This window comes from Medicago truncatula, chromosome 8 (genome assembly GCF_003473485.1).
Source record: "Medicago truncatula cultivar Jemalong A17 chromosome 8, MtrunA17r5.0-ANR, whole genome shotgun sequence".
Classification (NCBI taxonomy): Eukaryota; Viridiplantae; Streptophyta; class Magnoliopsida; order Fabales; family Fabaceae; genus Medicago; species Medicago truncatula.
Window position 1 is genome coordinate 44,080,053 of NC_053049.1, and position 20,328 is coordinate 44,100,380.

At 34.3% G+C, this 20,328-nt stretch overlaps 3 protein-coding genes across 8 annotated transcripts; all 3 read right to left on the reverse strand.

Annotated features, from left to right (window-relative positions):
- Positions 1-332: 332 nt before the first annotated feature.
- Positions 333-5,017, reverse strand: LOC11436287 (4'-phosphopantetheinyl transferase). 5 transcript variants are annotated; one of them, XM_039829506.1, is made up of 9 exons: positions 4,840-5,013; positions 4,349-4,484; positions 4,093-4,268; positions 2,542-2,598; positions 2,293-2,390; positions 1,986-2,141; positions 1,312-1,434; positions 1,004-1,133; positions 333-763 (listed from the first exon to the last, which is right to left on the reverse strand). In XM_039829506.1, the coding sequence occupies exons 2-9, from the start codon at positions 4,459-4,461 to the stop codon at positions 639-641; spliced, it is 978 nt and encodes a 325-aa protein (XP_039685440.1). In that variant the 5' UTR covers positions 4,462-4,484; positions 4,840-5,013; the 3' UTR covers positions 333-638. The 5 variants fall into 5 exon arrangements, with proteins under 5 accessions (XP_039685440.1, XP_003630430.2, XP_024629316.1 ...); XM_003630382.4 differs by having other exon boundaries at positions 2,293-2,394; positions 2,531-2,598; XM_024773548.2 differs by having other exon boundaries at positions 2,293-2,394; positions 2,531-2,598; positions 4,850-5,012.
- Positions 5,018-5,970: 953 nt separating this feature from the next.
- LOC11427089 (VQ motif-containing protein 31) lies at positions 5,971-9,169 on the reverse strand. 2 transcript variants are annotated; one of them, XM_024773551.2, is made up of 3 exons: positions 9,036-9,169; positions 8,257-8,570; positions 5,971-6,691 (listed from the first exon to the last, which is right to left on the reverse strand). In XM_024773551.2, exon 3 carries the CDS (start codon positions 6,672-6,674, stop codon positions 6,096-6,098), a length of 579 nt encoding a protein of 192 aa, XP_024629319.1. In that variant the 5' UTR covers positions 6,675-6,691; positions 8,257-8,570; positions 9,036-9,169; the 3' UTR covers positions 5,971-6,095. The 2 variants fall into 2 exon arrangements, with proteins under 2 accessions (XP_024629319.1, XP_003630432.2); XM_003630384.4 differs by lacking the exons at positions 8,257-8,570; positions 9,036-9,169 and adding an exon at positions 6,884-8,210.
- Positions 9,170-11,647: 2,478 nt separating this feature from the next.
- On the reverse strand, positions 11,648-19,892 carry LOC11437260 (uncharacterized). Its single transcript, XM_003630386.4, has 12 exons — positions 18,658-19,892; positions 18,274-18,408; positions 18,039-18,183; positions 17,102-17,404; positions 16,351-16,576; positions 16,000-16,166; positions 15,790-15,900; positions 15,499-15,550; positions 15,270-15,376; positions 15,017-15,145; positions 14,171-14,260; positions 11,648-13,287 (listed from the first exon to the last, which is right to left on the reverse strand). The coding sequence occupies exons 1-12, from the start codon at positions 19,866-19,868 to the stop codon at positions 12,769-12,771; spliced, it is 3,195 nt and encodes a 1,064-aa protein (XP_003630434.1). The 5' UTR covers positions 19,869-19,892; the 3' UTR covers positions 11,648-12,768.
- Between the last annotated feature and the right edge of the window lie 436 nt (positions 19,893-20,328).

Genomic DNA, 20,328 nt, shown 5'->3' on the forward strand with positions numbered 1-20,328 from the left:
ATTATTTGAGGTGTTGAGTTGGAGAAAATTTGTGCTTATTAAGTATTACTATAAAATTAATGATGTAGATACATGAGACCCATTTAAGCACCCAATTTGAGGTGCTATGTTGTGGATCGTCTTGGCCATTTGTTAGCAAGAATTTTTTATTATTACGGCTGAAAATTTGTTTAATTTTGGTCTTTGATTTAGAAGAGATTAAATGCAGAGCCAAAAATACTAATTTTTTAAGAAGTTGAAACAAAATTAATGTTAGTTTAAAAGATAAATTATTTTTCTTAAATACTGTTTGTAGATACAATACAACTTAACAACATACTATGTAGATAACATTAAATGCAAAAACAGTAAATTTTTTAACATCTTATTATAAACAAGATGCCTAATCTTACTATAAGCTAGATGCTTAAATTATTCAAACAAATTGGTTATTTCTTGCATGTGCAACAACCACTGCAGAGGAAAATGGGGAAAAGGAAGTACATTATGTTCTAAAGTTTCAGTAGATATCAGCATCTAAGACAGTATCCCAGCCTTCCCAAGCAACAGTAAAAAATGGAGCTCTAAAATAAATTAGAACACTGATTCTAAAATGTAAAGCCGTTGTTGAAACATCCATTTTATTATGGAATCACTAATCAACACACTAGCAATTTACTCAAGCCACCGATGACTTCCGCAGAGTCCGTTCCGGAAATACATCCATCTTCAACAAATGGGATTGTTTTCCGTATAATCAAATTTACTGGAATGCTCCCTTTGTCTACAAACCACATACATGAGCCATTATCAGCTACTCAAACTGCTCAAACTACTAGATAAAAAAATAATGTTACTCATACAATTGTTGAATCTAAAAATGACCACGACAACTGTTGCTGCATTTTAGTACCAGAAAATAGTTTTAACATGTGGCATCAACAGCATGTGCGATTATGAAAGTACTGTGTAACTACCATTTCAGCAATATACTCTTATGACAACAAAAGAAAAGGCATGCTACCTGCATTGGTGTTGTCCTTTTCTATGCAAATGGCGGCATAATGAGAACCAATTAACTCTAAAAGCACAAAATGCCAATTGCTTGAGAGATTCTTCAGATCACCTGAAGGCTCAACGGTAATTTCAGCTTCCTGTCAGCAAAATAAACTCTTGAAGCAGACAAAATCAAATAACTCACATGGTACTAACACAAGGATTTGTTCACTATACTGCAATTTCAGCCCGAATATTTAGGGCATGCCCGTATGACAGTAGCTACCCCAGTAGTTCACCAACATAAATATCTAACCAACTTTATAAGAAACATACCTTAGAAATCACATCGGGTGGAACATGGATACCTCCTTTCACCACATGGTCTCTTAATCGAATAGTGAAAGTATTAAAAGGAGATGCTGAGAAGCCCCTTCCCAGTGCTTTTACATATGCCTCCTATAAATGGCAAATGTTTCTGTAAGTGAAGCTGCAGAATAGGAAGAAAAAAAAAGGTTGAATTCTCAACCTACTTATGCTCCCTAGTCACATTATCATTACAATTATCATAAAGCAGGTAAGTACCAAAGGAAATATATGCTTACTACTCAACATTTGATTAATCGCACAAATACTTCACACAAAAATAAGGAACTCATACATAAAACAATGAACTAGTAAAGACTAGAGCTACCAAAGAGAAAAAACAAACAATTAGACACTTTAAAAAGCATTTTACTAATATACATTCCCATTGAGAAGTTTTATATCACATCATTTATGTTTTGCAAATATTTCTAGTATCAAAAAAATAAGTAATGCTCAAAGAGAAAAATCAATGATACGAACTAACCAAAAAAATACTCAAATTTTTTCCAGTTAATAGTTCAATGAGTCACATTTGTGCTTCTGACAAAAAAGAGTCAAGTTGGTTTCTGACCCAACTCTCAATCCTAAATGAGTAGTAAAAATCAACCCAATAGCACAGTGAAATCAATAATGCGACAAACCTTCAGAGTCCATAATTTAATAAACTCCTGACGCCGAAGCTCAGGATCTACAATGTGAGCTAGCATTTCTACTTCATGTGGAGAGAAGTATCGACGAGCAAAGGCTAAAATGTCATTCTTTAACCTCCTTTGCTTCTCTTCCACATCAATTCCAATCTACAATGAGAACACAAGTTAAATACGTTCAAAGACAATAGTCTTGAGCAGGAAAAATTACAACAAAAATAATAAATCTAAAAACTCGAACAGAATATAATATAATGACAAAATAATAAATATCATTTCTATAACAATATAAAATACATACCGGTGAGCCAACAGTTACTCCACAAGCTATCAAAGAAGAAGTGTGCGAGATATTAAAATGTAGTGGTGGTAGGCTCCGATCATCAGTATATTGCCAATCTACCTATTCAAATATGCTGCTTAAAACTTTTGACTGATTACAAAAAAAAAAAAAACTCAATGAACAATAAACAAGCAAGATAAAAGTGAAATCTTTCAGAAGTTACAGACAAATAATAATTAAGAATAGATAAACACACCTCAGGTTTACCATAATCGTTCTTCCTAAACTTCAAGGATGTTGGATTAATTTGACAATTTGTCTGGTCTAGCAGCAAAAAAAATTGTTTAGACACATGACCTCTGTTGCGATATAGAAAGAATCAAAACCAAATGATACAAGAACATGAACAATATACAGATAACAGATGTTCCACCAAACAAGTAGGCTATATGTCTATCAGAGAAAACTAAATCAAACAAATTATGTTAAAAGTTGTAAAGGTAAGGAGTTACATAATGTGGTTGGTTCCAGAAGAAAAGGGAAACAACATGAACAGGTGCGACTGTTATGGGCCTGAGACTAGGGCCCAAAATTATAAAGTCTATGAGAGGAGGATGAAGAGATGTAAAGCGCTTGATCAAAACTCCAGAGGGGATAGGAGTTACAACTTTCTGCCGAGGAAGCAGTTGAGAGAGTGATTATAGGGAGAGCAAAGTGGAGGGTTATTTGAGTCACTATGAAGAAGGATAGAGGGCAGGCTGGAAAACAGTTAGACTTGGAAGAGCACGGCCATTCTCAAATTTCCTATTGGGTCGTATTTTCATTCGATTCCTGTAATCTATGTTGTTCTGAATTGTTGTTCAGAATCTTGTTCTTAATAAAATTGCATTTCAATTACCTAATTTGTATGTGAGACTTTCTGGTATCTGTCAGTGATCCTCACAATTGCCACCGAGGTACAGGACATTGATATAATAGTGTATGGATTTTCCATTATATATACCAATTCTCAAAACAACACCAATCACAAAAAATAAAAAGTACAAAGAGAGAAAAATAAGTAATCAAGAAATATTAGCAAGATTCAGAAAACCAAATCTTGCTAGTTACTATGGTAGTGTCGACCACTAAACAAAACCACACGTTTTTGGTCCACTAAATACTAAAATCTGGCTGAACATGTATATATGAATATGATTTGCAAACAAAATCTTCGAAAAGAAAATCTGCTTGGTTACTAGTAGTTAATATAGTAACAACAACAACCAAGTCTTATCCCACTAAGTGGGGTCGGCTACATGAATCAAACAACTCCATAGTGTTCCATCAAAAACCATGTTTTTCTCTAACTCATTTATCTCTAGATCCTTCCTAATAGTTTCTCTTTTAGTTTTCCTAGGTCTACCCCTACCTCTAGTGATCTGATTCGCCTTCATCTGATCTACTCTCCTTACTACATAATCCATAGGTCACCTCTCTACATGCCTAAACCACCTAAATCTAGTTTCTACCATCTTTTCTCATATAGGTGCTATCCCAACTCTCTCTCTAATGTCATTATTTCTAATTATATCATGTTTAATCTTACCACACATCCAACGCAACATTCTCATCTCTGCTACGCTAACTTTATGTTCGTGTTGGTTCTTTACCGCTCAACACTCTGTCCCATACAATATTTTCACTTCAACTTAAGCAGTAATTTAGCATCACATAATTCACCCGAGGCACTCCTCCATTTAAAATAATATAGTAACAATGTCATACAAATGAAATAAAAAACAATAAGAAAGTAAGTATTAGAACTTCAAAACATACATCTTGCTAATGTAGTGCGAACCAATGCACGAGCTAGGAGAGCACTTTTCTTGAGCTCCTCCCCACGCATACGAAGTACATTTTCTTTCTCACAAGGTGATAATATTTCAAAATATCGATTCAATAGATTTGTACACTTTACCTCCTGAGGTAAAACATACCAAAAATGTGCTTCCCTACATTGCAACATACAAGATAGTCAGCACCTAATATATCAGTGACAACCTATAAGATAGGTAGGTAACTTATGTCATACTTATGTGTTGGAAGTTGCACGGGCGGCAAACAACATGATGCGGTGGTGAGATTCCTTCCAAAGCAATATATGTTCATCGTTAACCAAGGTATTTTGTAACGCGTTGAACTCATGCGTATTCAGGACCAAATCATACCTAGTACAAAGTAAGGCACCACATAAAATAATATTCTAATCAATACTGGCCTATGAAGCACGGCACCGTCACATATAATTACACTAAATTATGTGATTTTCTCAAATTATTAGCGGTGTCGGCGTGTCGGTGTCAAGTCTGGTGTACCATGTACGTATCCTTGTTTCATGAATACTGACTTAACCATGATCATAATAAGAACAATGCAGCAGTATTAATAATACCGATAATCAAATTTGAATTGAAATTAAGCGATTGTTAATCAATAAAACAGTCAAATACAAATCTGAAACAACAAAATTACTTAAAGTTTAAACTATTTGACTTCGAATTTAAAATTTCAAAATTAACTTACGATTACTCACGATCGATCAGCGTGCACGAGGAGGGACAACGGCGGCGAAGCGAACGGCGAGGAAGGGTCGCGTCCGGCGGAGAGTGAAAGGGAACCGTATGTCGCGTTCCACCAAGAGCATGAAAATTATACTCTATACACTCCTACCTCACGAACAATGTGAAATTCCAAAAATAACTTTTTCTTTGAAGAACCAAAAATAATTTTAAGTGTTTGTTTATTTAAATTTAAATAAAAACTGAATTTATACTTCAAACAAAAACTGAATTTAAAGTTCCAAAATTTGATTTTTAAATTTTTTTGAAATAATTTTTTATCTGTAAATATTTTAAAAAATTGCAAAAGAAAATAGTTTAAATTAAAAAGGGGAAATTGAGAATTTTGTTAAATTGTGGGAATATAAGGAGAGATGTAGGGGTGTGAAATATATTTATGAATTTCTTTTCCCACATTTCATGGTATGTGAAATAAACAAACACTTAGCTAAATAAGCAAACACTTAGCCTCTCACCTTTTCCAAAATTCCAAAAAAAACCTTCTGATTTTCAGACTCTAAAATATGAAATGAGTTTTCCTAATATTTTTAAAGAAAAAAAATAGTCACGTCGGTTTAACCACAGTTCTAAAACAATTGTGATTAATTTATTACACTTACCTAATTACCAAACAAAAAAAGGCCTGTTCGAATTGTTGAATTTAAAAATTGAAATAAATATTTAGATTTACAGAGAATGTGTAAGAAACAAGAAATGTGGCACAATAACACTCCATTTTTATTTTTTTTTGACAAAACGATAGCACTCCATATTTTTAATCTTTAATACTTCAACATTTAAAATTCTCAAGTTCACATTTTGATAAATAGACTAAAGAAATTTGCTTTTATGTCTCCCTTTATTCCTCTGGTAATATTATGATATGATTAAATTGGTAAGCGATATGCACTTGCAAATTTTCTTTTGAAGGACAATCCTACAATGAAGCAAATATTTTTCATAATTACTTAATAAAAAAAGTAAATAAATTGAAGAAAGCATGCATTAAATATTTATTTCCCTTATTAAAAATACTTATCCCAATTTTAACTCCGGTTTTTAGAAAAAAGAGACCTTGATAATATGCAATTTGGTCTGGACATAAATAAAACTTTGATAAATGATTATTCCAATGAAATTTGAACTTGTATTCTTGAGAGCGATTTGTCATTACATACTTGATAAATATAAGGTAAAATAGTTGCATCCTCAAGATCATATTCATACTTTCTCACATGCCTTAGGAGATGCCAGGGGAAACAAGTTAAGCAATTCTGGTTCATTGAAGCCACTTGCTTTAGACCTCGGTGATGGATGCAAATAAAATCGTCTCTCTTTGATAGCTTTCTCTTCTTCTTCTATGTTTATTTCATTTATCACAGATCCTTGTTTCTTTTCATCTTCCATAATAGTTAACCGAGAGAACAATGTTGAAGGTGTGGTAGGGCTTGGAAGAAGACTAGAACTTCCACTACCTGATACAGGACTTGAAGGAAAGCTAGAATTTCTTGACTTAGAGGAAGGTGATGCACCTGGTTGTTTGTGATATTGTAAATTTGGTTTAACAATCTCAAGTTTTGGCTTCATGCATTTCCTTCTTTCATGGAGTTTTGGTGGTGTTCTCTTTGTAATCGGTGCAACCTTTGCAGTTTGCTCTTCCTTTGTTGCATTGCCTTCTGAGGGACCTGTTAATCTTTGCACTACTTCCCTAAATGCACCTGTGTTTGTGTGAACAAACGTTGTTAGTGGTTTACAATCACCTGTTGTTGAACCATGTACTGGTGGCTTCTCCATTCCCATCACTATCAGAACCTCACCTACAAATATTCATGATGATTATATTAGAACTCAACTATATAAGCAAGCATTAAATCCATGACATACTTGAAGATGAAACCAAAAAATGCTATATATTCGCATGAATGTTTTGATCAACAATTATTTTTCTATATATTGGAAAAAGCTCAAGTCTCAAATTAGCTAGAGATAAGTCTATAGACAATGCTCACCTTACAAGCTGATTTTGTGAAGATAAATCAGACTCAAAACATAAGATAATATTAGAGTTTATCTAAGATCTGTTAATAGGACACCATATTTTCAACGAACCAAGCAAAAATTAAAAATTTTCAATTAAAATAATTGCAATCAACATAAGAAGAGGAGAAAAATCACTACACTTTTATGAAGAGAAACAAAAAGAAGGTATTGTGTATATGATGACTATAGATCCAAAGATAGATTTATAGTAGCAGAAGACTCTAAAGATTAATGCAGGATTAAATCAAAAATAATTTCATGACCAGATCATAATGACCCCACATGTTCTTTAGAATGTGAAAGCAAAATGCTTTGTGCCCTATTGAAAGCATGTCATATCAAATAATTCAGGGTATGTCTTATCAACTTAGATCCGGGAAGAGTTTTTTGGAGTTGCGTATATAATCACGGGACATGTTCTTGAAACTATACTATGTGTCCCTTAATAATCATGTTCTAGAAAAGGGTAGGCATTTGTTGACTGGTAAATTATGTTTATCTTATAATAGAATGTACCTTAGATTAGATTTTGCAACTCATAACACTTTATGCCCAACTGTTTATTACCTGTTTATCTTTGACTCTTGAGGTCTTAGAATTGGACTTGCCTGTCTGTTCTTTTCTATTTCTCTCTCATTTAATTAACAGAAATTGATAACTCACAAATTTAGCAAGGAATAACAGACAAACGGTTAACTTTGGCACCTCCAATAATGTTATTTTTCTGTTTTAAAAAAATGTTTTACACGTGTAATAATTTTATATGTAGTCCCAACTAGAGGAAATTGGATCCTCTACAACTATTGTTGTATGATGCAGTAGTTGTCGAGACCGTTAAATTATATTCTCTCAAAATCTAACGCTCTCTAGAGCTACAATATCATACAACAGCCATAGAGAATCAGAATTCCGGGTTGAGAAAATGTATTTTATAAAATTTCCGCACATTGTCAAGCTATTAAATCCTATTTAGTTTGGAGTCAACCAATCTCTAATCATGGATCACAGATAAAATTTGACTTCTTCCTCCGTTTCTATTATGAATTACAAACTTGATGTAAATTTGAACCATTAAATTGAGAGGAATGAAGTAAAAAAACAAGACAAATATACAATTCACGCCAATATTCATTTACTCATTGTTTCTATTGTGTGTGTGGTATCAAGGGAAGGGGCTTCTTATCTATGTATCATTTTCCACAACAATAAGATGAATTCAAATTATTAACAAAGCTGACATGAATTCAAACCACATGATACAACAAACAAACACATAAGCTTTAAAAAAACCATAATTAAAAAACATAGAAAACTAAAATGAAAGGAAAAAGTAGTTGCCTACCTAAGATGATTTGATGGTAGTAAAGTAAACGCTGCTGCTTTTCTTGTATCTTAATATAATCCAAAGAAGAAAATAAGATGAGAAAAAAAAAAAAGGAAAAAGGAAGTATATAAAGGTCTCAATGACAGAGAGAATCCTATAACAATTGGAATGGAAGTGAGTGTAGTTAAAGATTGCTTTCTGGTACAAGGTTGTGAGCCAGTTAGGACAAAGAATCTATGACCTCAAAAAAGCAGTCCAACCATTTTAGCTTTGCCACATCAACTACCTGTTGTAAAAGGGAAATGGACCACACAACACTTTCCTTCCAGCAACTGCCAAATAAAGATTTGCTTAACTCATTCAAAGAGAATAAATGATTCTAAAAAAAGATAATTACAAATTAAGGATATATTTTTTTGCCTTTTTTAAGATAAAATTAACAACCGTCTATCTTGAACAACTCCAATGGTAATTCACTTTCAAAAGGTAATATATCTATATATATATATATATATATATATATATATATATATATTCAACTTTCCAGCTGTAATTTAAAAAGTCAACCATAAAATTACAAGCAAGCAATCTGTTATCTCAAACTTTGTTAGTAACAAGGAAAAACTGATCATTATTATGGTCGTCATAATTTCATGAATAGAATCTAATAAAAAAAATCTTTTGTCTTGTTGTGTGAACACTTGTTGCTTCATTCAAGAGGAATTTGGCAAGAAGTGAAACAAAAAATGTGGGCATAAAATAAAAGAGTCACGCTTAGAACTTGCAACTAGCCTAACCTGAAAAGCCATTAAACCAAACCATGGAGATAATGAAGAATGAATAAGCAAGTAAAAGTCAGACCAAACATAAATATTCAGCTTTGCAAAAAATATAAAAAGGCAAGTCTTATACGACTCTCCCTTTCTCTGCATATAAAACAATGACCCTAAAAAAATATTCGCACATTATAACTTCTATTGAGACATAGGAGAACTAACGAGGAAAACATATTGTAACCATGCCTTGCTGTCTCATTTGAGGATTAATTTCATAGCGAGTCCAAAAGACTTTAAGTCGTGAGATACCGTGGGGCGTCTACTAGGAGTCAAAGACCCTAATTATGGCGAGTTAACAAAACAAAAATATCATAGCTAAAAAATAACAACAAATTGAAAACGACCAATCAAAGTCGAAAGCGAATCAAATCGGAGTCATCTCAATGCAAAAATAATGAAAAAGTTTTTGAATAGTGACTAAAGGAGCAAACCAACTATGAATAGCATGATATTATCAGGCCATTCAGTGAAAAAAGTATTGGATCAATTCATTAACCCATACAAAACTGATATGGAAAAATGGGTAATGGGAATTATGCAACAAACTCCACAACAAAACAGTAGCAATAATCATTCACTAAACAACTGCAAGAATATTTCATATTCTTCTAATGCATAATAGAAAAACATTCCCTTTTAAATAAACTATAGCATCCTGAGTTGTCTCACCAAGAGTGAGCGCGCATAAACAACAACACAGGACTAAGTCCTGTTAATTATTCTCAGAAGACTCGATAACAAATACTAGATTCATAGATCCTTATGCTATCTTGGCAATCAAATAGTGAAAGGTAATCAATGAACAAAATCTCTGACAAAGAAACATGGCAAGAACATGCAGAGCATACATCAAAAGAATTCACGAACTCCACCTCTGATGAATACTAAAGAAGGTGGTTTTTATAATGAGAGATGCAAATCCGAAGCCCGAAATGGCACATTGAAACCAACATAGGTGTGCAGGGAGTGCACGACCGTGCATTAAGGTGGCGTAGTTGTGCCTATGCCTGTGCTAAACAATGACAGAGCTGCTAATATGAAAAGTGCACATTCAACTGCGCTTAATTACGACATCAAATGGTGCTGGCAATGCATGGCCATGCTTCTTACACAGTAGTTCGTAGTCTTTGCATGGTCATTCTCATTCGTTGGTAGTTGAAATTGACTCCCTTTCTCTCAAAAACACTCCAAAAACAGCTCTATTTTTTCTAAAATCACACTTCCCACTAAAGAAACACAATAAAGTTCACCCAAATTCCTAAAGCCCACCTGCTATCAGGTTTCCGCTATCGAGCTACCCACCATTTATGTCCACGAACCAAGCCCAATAGTGCTGGTCGTGAGGGGGGTGTTAAGAGTCCCACATCGGATAGGAGATGGCCTGAAAATTTGTTTATAAGTGGGGGGCAATCCTCACCTCACAAGCCGGTTTTGTGGGGTTGTGTTAGGCCCAACCACGATTTCTAAGAGTAACTATACCTGTCCAATATATACAAAGAACAAATTCTGGATTTAAAATGTGATTAGGCGACCTCATGTTATGAGCTATCTCGTAAGATGATTAGAACATACCAACATACCCTAGAATGGGTACTAAAAGCAACAAAAAATATGGTGTGGTTGCTCAAGTCAATTATTGTTCTTATCATGGATAAATTTTACTGTTTGAAGTTTTCTTTCTCTGAGCATGTAGCCACGCGTTCATCATACAACACTAGTAAAGTAAAGGGAAAAATCATGAAGGGTCAATAAAATGAGGTTTCACCTTAGCGAAAGCGAGAGTTAATCATCCAATGGAGGACTACCATGTCGTCGAGTTTGTGCCAATAGAAGGTAAACAAATTGGGTTTATTATTTGTTATTTTGCAATGACCACTTGGGGAACATTGTGCCTTTGTACTTACAGAAACATTTTCCAACATTTTAAAGAAACATATCTAGTTTGTGCTCATGTATGCTTTTGATATAGAAGATCCATAAACCTGAAAATCTTAGCAATAAGAGCAAACATACAAAAGCTATGACATGCAACAAAACCTAAATGTGACAGTTTTATTATGACACTAAAGAAGACTGTACTCACCTTCTGCGCTGCACAAAAGATTCAAACAGAGGGAAAAATGAAAAACAGCTGCAAAAAAATTGACATCGGAAGAAAGGAATTGGGTAACTCAGTGTGGTTTTCGGACTGCCAAATTCTATTCAGCGCAAAAAACTCACGCATGGCGACCATGTCATGAGTCGATCACCTGTGTTAGTTTAAAAATATACTTACAAATAGAGATTTTTTTATCGACGAAATAACACAACCATTGAAACTCACTCACAAATAGAAGGTTCCTGTCTCGAGCAATAGAACAATAGTTTCTCTTAGCTATGTTAATATCTTCACCATACAATAATCGATCTATTCGATCATTTCACACATTAAAAAATGTGTATAAATGAAAAATAAAAAATCTACTTTTACTATACTACCCTCATAAGTCTACACACAAACTAATCTTGCAATCTATTTGAAATCAGAGGAAGAGGATATCAGGTGAAAATGCTAGCTGAAGAGCTTAAGGAAATAAGAGAAACTGTCAAATGTTTATTGTTGATGATCAATAAAATATTACAATTTTGTTCTATTTGTAGAGTTCACAGTGCTTATTAACTGCAAACTGACACAACTGATTTACAATCACTAACCATACTACTAACTGACTAAAATGTGTACTTCCCACACAAACCAATGAGCCTTTTTGGATTTTATGACTTACAACAAATGTTATTGAATTGAATATTGATTAATGATACAATATTGATCAATGATACAATATACAAGGTAAAGCCTTAGGGAGCCAATATAATATACCATGCTGCCTAAGATTTTGCCAAGTTCAGAGTATTGTCAACCCCACTTGGACCATATAAGACATGACACCGTTGGTCTATTGGAATCTTTAAGCCAAACATAAGGTCCATTGGCAGCAACCACCTCTTGTCCTGTCGCTAGTTTCGAACGCTGATCATCAAGATGTAGCAGAAAAATAATAATTACAATGCTATACACAATTCATCTAATTACCATAGGTCCTACCTCATTTTCTTGAGGCTACTGCACAGTTTTCATTGTCTAGCTGTTGAATGTAACCATCACTTTCAAATCCTCCAATAGAATCCTTAATCAAAACTAAAAGAAATGCTACTGATGGTCCTTCCATTCTGTCTATCATATTTGACTTAAAAACCATGGTAGAGGTGGAACTGAAGCAACCAGGTGCTCAGAGCAATTGGGATTGGGACATGAGGCAAGAAAGTGTATCAATAATCCGTCATGCCTAAAATGGACTGAATTACATGAGGTTGAAAATACCACTTCCTGCCCCAAATATCAATTTGCTTCACACAAGTCGTTATTGGATGAGTCTTAATCAGTTTCTCACAAGCCAATTGCACATCTTGTGCAGGCTATGCCTTAAACAATATTTGCCGATTAAAAAAAAAAAGTCTTAATCAGTTTCTCGAGACAGGAGGTCAACAGCTTTGCTCTTCAATCCTAATATCTCAGATTTTGCTTGACATTTGCAACTGTTTCTGAAAGATTCAAAGCCACCCTTGCATCTTGGGACCAGATACCGAGACTCGACTCCCCCAACACCAAAGTGTTCGTGTTGACTGCTCCATAATTACTGCTGCTTACAAAAATTCAACTGTTCTGAGAAGAATCAACTTGACTCCAGAGTATCTCAGCATATGCCTTCTCTTCTTCCTTCTCCTCTCCAACACAATTGATTTCTTCTATTTCTTCCTCTTCCTCAAGAATCTCTTCCATAATTTCTTCTTCAGCTTGTTTCTCCCCCTCTCGCTCAGCGAGTTCAGTCATCACCTCTCTCATAGCAAGCTTTGTAGCTGGCTTATCTAGAGATCCATATTTAGGAGCAGGAACAACATATGGCAGAACAATATCATCTAATTTTGTACTTTTAACTTTAGGACATTCATTATTTTCTGATGGAGGAAAAGTAAATATAATCCCAAGTTCATAATTGCAAATATGAAGCCCAGAATTCACAGATGGATCTCCTTTGTGAGGGTCATCTGCTTTTGTACCAAATGGATTTGAAATTTGTCGCCCCCAGGCAGCAGCGCTAAAATTATGAGACCCACAGTATACCCAACCAATCGAAGGCGCCTCCCCCCTAGACCAGAAGCATCTACGCACTACCTGCATTTTTTTCACGTAAAAACAGTTAATATGTTTGTAGTACAAGGAGAGGAAAACAGAGATCAGTTTAATAATTGAGAAGCTAATCACCCAAACCACGATTTAACTCTTCCAAAGTGAGGAGTTCATATTAGACAGAAAAGTGAAGCATCTCAATAATCTCAATAATTAATGAGAAAATCATAGGAGTAGATTTTAATAAGTTCACATCATTTTGTTTTTGAAATGGTCAATATTAGTGTTGTTAATAATATTAGTGATGGATTTGGATTCTATCACTTTCCTTAGAAACTTGACAGTAACTTATTCAGATAAAAAGACAGAACATCCAATAGTTTAGGACAAGAAAACGGTGGGGTAGCTTTGGCAGATCGATAACTATTATCATAGCACAAGCAGCAAAAGAAAAAAAACAAACAAAAAACACTAGCAAATAAAGGAAACAATTCAACTATCACAAGCTAGTCATCTGGTGAAAAATACCAGCTCATGAGAATTACTTGGGCATGAAACATGGCCAAAGCATTGGCCCGACGTATCTAGTACTGAAATTTATCTATTTATTTATGTGCTTATGTAGGGGGGGACTAAAGTTTCAGCTGTTAGGTGATAGCACATGAAAAGTTTTATATCTAACAATAAATATTGTACACACACACACACAGAAGCCCAATGTGCAAATCTTTTATCTATTTCATGTTGAGACATTATTGTTGCATTTGCTTCTAAGCTGACGAATTAATATGATCATGTTGACTGCTGTATGACAGATATAACCTAAATGTGTTTAGGAATATGCCGAGATCAAGAAAATGTGCACCAAAAAGAAAACTTTTTGAGTATATTTTCTATAAACATATAATCATCAAAACATAAGAGTTACCTTGGTATGCATTGGATGCCCTACTCTTTCATGGGGATGAGGGACGGCATCATGAAGTACATCTAAAGTCTTCAACCTTTGCCATGTTCTCTGTTCAAATTGAGAGAATCAGTTATTTCCAAGAAAGCATCTATAAAATCAAAAGTTCACCTCTTTAAGATAAAATCTGAAGAAAACGGTTCCAAAACGATTTCCAAAACCAATCAAACATGAACAGCCACGAGATGAACGGCATTTATGTGTGGATCAAAAAGATAGTCATGAACCAAACTCTTTTGATCATCTCCAAGTTAATGTTTTATCCAGATAATTCCTCTAAATGAGCTTTTGAAAATGTTATCTATGGAGGATAGGGGGTAGTTACTGATTCTTTTCCTATAAATACCCCTTTAAAAATGAATTTTTCACATGTGAGATGGACATACAGATCCTGAAGAGGACCTGCACAATATTATGTCCTATGACAATGTTTCTCTCACGCTCCCCCCACATGATCCTGCCACCTAAGTTAACTCATGAGAGGACTAAACCTATCTTTGATAATTCCAGGCGTCTTAAATGCAGCTATTTCTCTAGTAACTTCGTTTTCGTGAGGGTACTCGTACACCTTAATTAATAGTTAAATATGTCCAATTGTTCTGCTTAACTGAAATATTACCACAGCAAGTTATTTTTGTATTAATATTGTAATCAAAGGGTCCTGCAAAAATTACTGACCATCATTCACTGACATAACCAGTTCCCTTATAAATATCAAAGGTACCAAAGGAATGTAACTTGAAGAATAATTGCATACTCCAAAGCACAGTCTTTACGCATTCAAAGCTAATAAGAAAATAATATTACCTCTGAGAAACAAAGAATACGTCTTGAAGGCAAAATCCCATTATAAGCACTCTTCACTCTTTCAATAGTGGGGAAAATAATCTTAACAGAAGGATTCTTCAATTCTTCCCTAGCATTCCAGCAGCCCCACTGTCAAAACATCATTACATTTATGAATCGGTGAACGCAAAAGTTTAATGAATCATGTATCTAGCAGCAGATATGTAAAAAAATTCAAGCAAATTCAATGGAAAAACAAAGGCCTTCAAATTACTTCAGGATCAGACTCTTCTGAATCAAAATGTTGCAGTGATTTCTTCCCAGCAGCAGCAGAAAATGCAGCAAGAAATTTTGAATTTACAGAACCAATGGAAGAAGCACCTGAAAGACAGAAAAGACCAAACAAAATAGTCCAAAAGAATGGGGGAAAAGGTCAGCTAGTTGATTTGAACTTCTAGTGAGATAGGGTTGGCATTGTAATAATATTAAAAAAATGGACTTACCGTATACAATTTCAGACTCCAATGACTCAGGCCATCTATATTGGTTCAGAACCTATTACAAACAGTAATAGTAGTTATACATAATTGGATATTTCAAAAGTCATCTCAGCATAAACTCAATCCATATGCAAGAAGATTGGGAAGTGTTCATGCAAAAAAATAAATAAATTATAACTCATTAAATCCAACCAAACAACAAAGGAAAATCAAATATAACCCTGGCTCCAACATTAAAATAAGTGCAACCACTTCAATCAAAACAAAAAGTATTCCCATTTTAGTGCTAATTACCTCTTGTAATCTCCAGAGTCCATAATGTCTTTGAATTGAAGCAATGAGAGAGCAAAAAGCAGCAATTTGTTCAGATTGCATCATCTTTGACATATCTCGAAAATGATGTCCCTAAAAGTTCATAAGACATCACTTTTATAAATATCAGGTCACATATACACAGACAATAAACAAGTCATCCTATAGATATAGAAGACACATCCAACACACCTCTGACACATTCAGTATCAGCTGTAGTTTCTGGCTGTTTTCTCCCAAGGCAGCTGCAAGGGCCTCTTTTGGACAAACATATCCAGAAAATGAAAAGAATCCAGCATCCCAAAGAGGAGAAACCCATTTGGCTAAATTTCTAGGCAGAAAACCAAGTTGAACAAAATCTAAAGAAAGAAACAGAAAGACATTATGTATTATTTCTTTTACTGACAGCATGAACAATATAACTGATAAGTCCAAAACACAAAAGATCAAGAAATAAAAATAAATTTGAAAATCATATAAAAAATGAGGAATGACTAATTCAACATACATGACACAAAAATTCTGAAGCAATGTAGACTATACCTCCCTCGGAAGTTTGATCAGATTTGGGAACAAGAACGCTAACAGCATTTTCATCAGCAGGCACATTGTGATTTCTTCTTAAAACAATCTCAAACCTCCCATTAACATTCTTACAATACTTTCCCAGGACAGCAGCCAGTGCTCTTAAACCTGCACTGTTTGAGTCTGCCACAGCACGGAAAAGATGGCTCAAACCAACCACAGATGCTACAACTGAGCCAAGAAACTACAAACGGGATGACGAAATGTACTGCAATTAGCGTCTATATGAGTATACGATGTAGTAAAAAAATCCAGAACAGAAAGCGGTGCAAAAAGTGGCTTTTATTATAGACACTGTTAATGGGAAAAATTAAATCAAAAATAAAAACTTTGAATTGAATTTTTAGAATATGAGTAGGCTATAAAATAATTAAATGAAAAAATAGATTAGGACATACGAAAAAGTTTTCTTCAATTTGATTTAACTTTCTTAATATTTTTTCACAATTTTGCATTATAAAAAAATTATAATGTCAATATTTTGTATTCAATAGTGATACGTTTAAATCAAAAAACAATTTATGCTAAAATCCTATACTAAAAAGTAAATAAAAAAATAAACGAGTAGATTTTTAAATATTTAAGACAGAGCTGTGAAGCTAATAATATTCAAACCCGTCTATAAGTTGGGTGGGTGCAACTTTCAAATATTAAAAATCAATAAAAAGTTGATGGCAATATCTTGCATGACATACGTAAGTGTACTTACAGAAGAGGACTGAAAGGATTCCAACAGAACAGAAGTTCTATTAAGGTGAATTCCAGGTAGTGAAGCAACAAGATGTCCTGTTGCACTTCCAAAGTCATATTTTGTGAGCTGAGTAATCCAGTGAGCCTGGCTGGGTACATCAATAACAAGTGATGCCATAAACCCAGCCAACTGAGCAGCAAAATCACATTTTGAGTTTCTATGAACTTCATCATCATCTATTTTTCGGAAAAGTGAAGCATAATCAACCAAAATAGCACGAGGGAAATCTTGCCACCATATAGTGTTAGTCACACTATTCCACTACATAGCAATAAAAACTGATCAAAATATTGTTATATTAATGACATATAAACATAGCATAGTAATAAACTTACTATTCACGTGATAAAACATATTTAAATATCTTTATTCTTCACCATAGAAAAGCATTAGTCTAATTTCTAACCTACAAACAAAGCCCAATCAACCTTATATTTGATCATGCTAGAAAAAGGAATTAAGTACATTACTTCTGATAGAATTTGGATACAGGAAGACCATAAAGGGACAATATTCCTAAACTATAAACATTTCACCAATGAGTGCAATGAACCACCAGACATTTTATGTCTAAGTTAATAACTTAATCTATTACATCCCATGAAGACAACACTTTTCTCAACAACAACAACCAAGCATTATCACAATAAGTGGGATCGGCTACATGGATCAAACTACGCCATAATGTTCTAACATAAACTATATCTCAATCCAACTCATTAATCGCTAGATCTTTCTTAATAGTTTCTCTTATAGTTTTTCTAGGCCTACATCAAGTGATTTGACTATCCTCCATCTGATCTACTCAACCTACTAGAACATTTATCTCTCAAAATTGCAAGATAAATATTATATGTATTAATATTAACAACTAGAAGCTAGGCTAATAAAATACCTGCTTTTCCACCAAATTAGCAGATGTAATGATAACTCGAATACTATCTTCTCTTTGTAGAACAATCAACTTCGGGTGATGGCAAGCTATCCCATGTCTCTTGTGGTCTTTACCAAATGCTATAGTTTCAGGAAATGGAGGATGCCTAGTATCCAACAAGAAAGTAAATCACTAGAGAGGGAAAAAAAATGAGCTGTATATTCCCACCACTAATCAAAAAGGGAAAAATCCTTACACTACAACTAGGTTAGGATAATTCTGGTAAGGCACAAATACTCTTTCATCAGGCTTTGAACTCCAACATTTCTCGGTATTCTGACATGCAATTGTAACCGGCAGATGATACGGAATCTTACAATATGTCAAGAACCTAGCAAGATAACTCAGTTAGGATTGTAAACATAAACAACTTCAAGTGTGGAAGTTCACACATGATATTGAGATATCCACCAATATGAGTGTAATGAAAAAGCACATAGCATGTTGCAAGCAAAATATCAAACATGTAACACAAGGAGGCAAGAAAAAGAAACACAAATCAACGACCAAAATGGTTTGAAAAACAATAAGAATATCAGCAAAGGAAAATAATACATTGGGAAATTTTAGGCAACCCCACCATGTTATGTCACTTGTAAACGTTGCAATAAACATCCTTGTGACGCTTTCAATAGGATGAATAAGTTCAGTGAGTGATATAGAATTATCAAGACCTGATGACGAGTCATGGTTCATATACTCAAGGCGGTTCAAATAAAAATTCTTCCCAGGAGGTGGGTAAAAATCATGTTGATTTGTGCCCTGCTCATTATCACTATCAGAAGAAACATTATCCTTTTCTATAGAATCTGACACTGTCAGATTCAAATTCTTATCACCAAAAGCATTGACATAATCAACCCCCAAATCCCCTTTTCGACAAAAATTTTCACCATTTTCCTCCAAATCAATCCCTTTACTTTTACAAAGTAAACCCGAACTAGACTGCACAACATCAATGCCAGTATCTTCCCTCGCCCTTTGCGCTAACTCGGTACCAATTTCAAACTTATATCCACATTGTAAATCCGAATCAGAATGCAAAATACAAGACAAAGGATCATGACTAAGCAATATATCTCTACATCTATCTATAAGATACTTGGCCCTCACAAAAACTCCATCAAATTTTGAATCATTCGCCTTCACCGCGAAAACCCTCTTTCTCCGTTTATCACTTTGTGAATGCCCTGAAAACGTTGACCCATCAATTCCACCAACACCGTTACAATTTTCAACAATAATTCTGTCTACAACAAACCCAATCCGATTCCCAATCCCACACGAAGCATTCCAATTTCCACAAACAAGCGAAACCCTATCTCCTTCCATTAACTCCACCGCCATTCCCTTTCTAATTTCAACACCATTAACAAAAACACCATTAGAAGCTTCTAGAATCGGAAAACCCTCACTACCGCAAGAAAACATCATCACTCTTTTCCTGAACTCATGAACAATTCGAGATTTGGAATCAATTGCAGACCCAGTGTTTGATAAAATGCCACTGAGAATGTAGAGTTTACGAAGCGAACCGTCAAAGAAGATCTGACAGTGACGTTTACTAACACGACGGTCGTTGAAGACGAAATGACAGTCGTGACGCTTCCGGCCGATCGAATAAGGTTGATCGGCGTGAAGATGCATGGTGGTGCAGAGTGAAACGATGCCGTTTTGGGAGGTTGAAAAGAGAGGGAGATGGAAATGGTTTAAAACGACGGAGACCGAAGAAAGAGGAATGTGTGGGAAGGGTCTCTTGTTGTGGTTTGAATTTGAATTTGAATCGATCATGGTGATGAATTGAATAAATAATTCCAATTCGAATTGGAAGAGAAAAATGAAATGAAACTGTTATTATATTTGTGAAGAAGAAGAAGTGTGCTAAGGAATTTTGGCTCTTACTATTTAATTGTTTTCCCTCCAAATTTCTGATTTTCATTTTTTTTTTTAAATTTATGCGGTTATATTCAAATCTATGCCTCCGATCCCTAACTTACAGGAGCATTTTGTCAAAATGGCGGGAATTAAAAAAGTTGGTAATGATATTAAATACAAGAATCTTCTGACATATTATTTTGTCTTTATTTTTTTTTTTTTTTTTGCTTTCGCATCGGTTTCCGATCCATCAATGATGGGCGACTAATCTGACTCATGTGTAGAGGCATGCGCACTACCCAAGCAGCTTGGTTTATTGTTTTGTCTCTTTTTATTTATAAGAACTCTTTCATATTTCCAAATACATTAATTAATT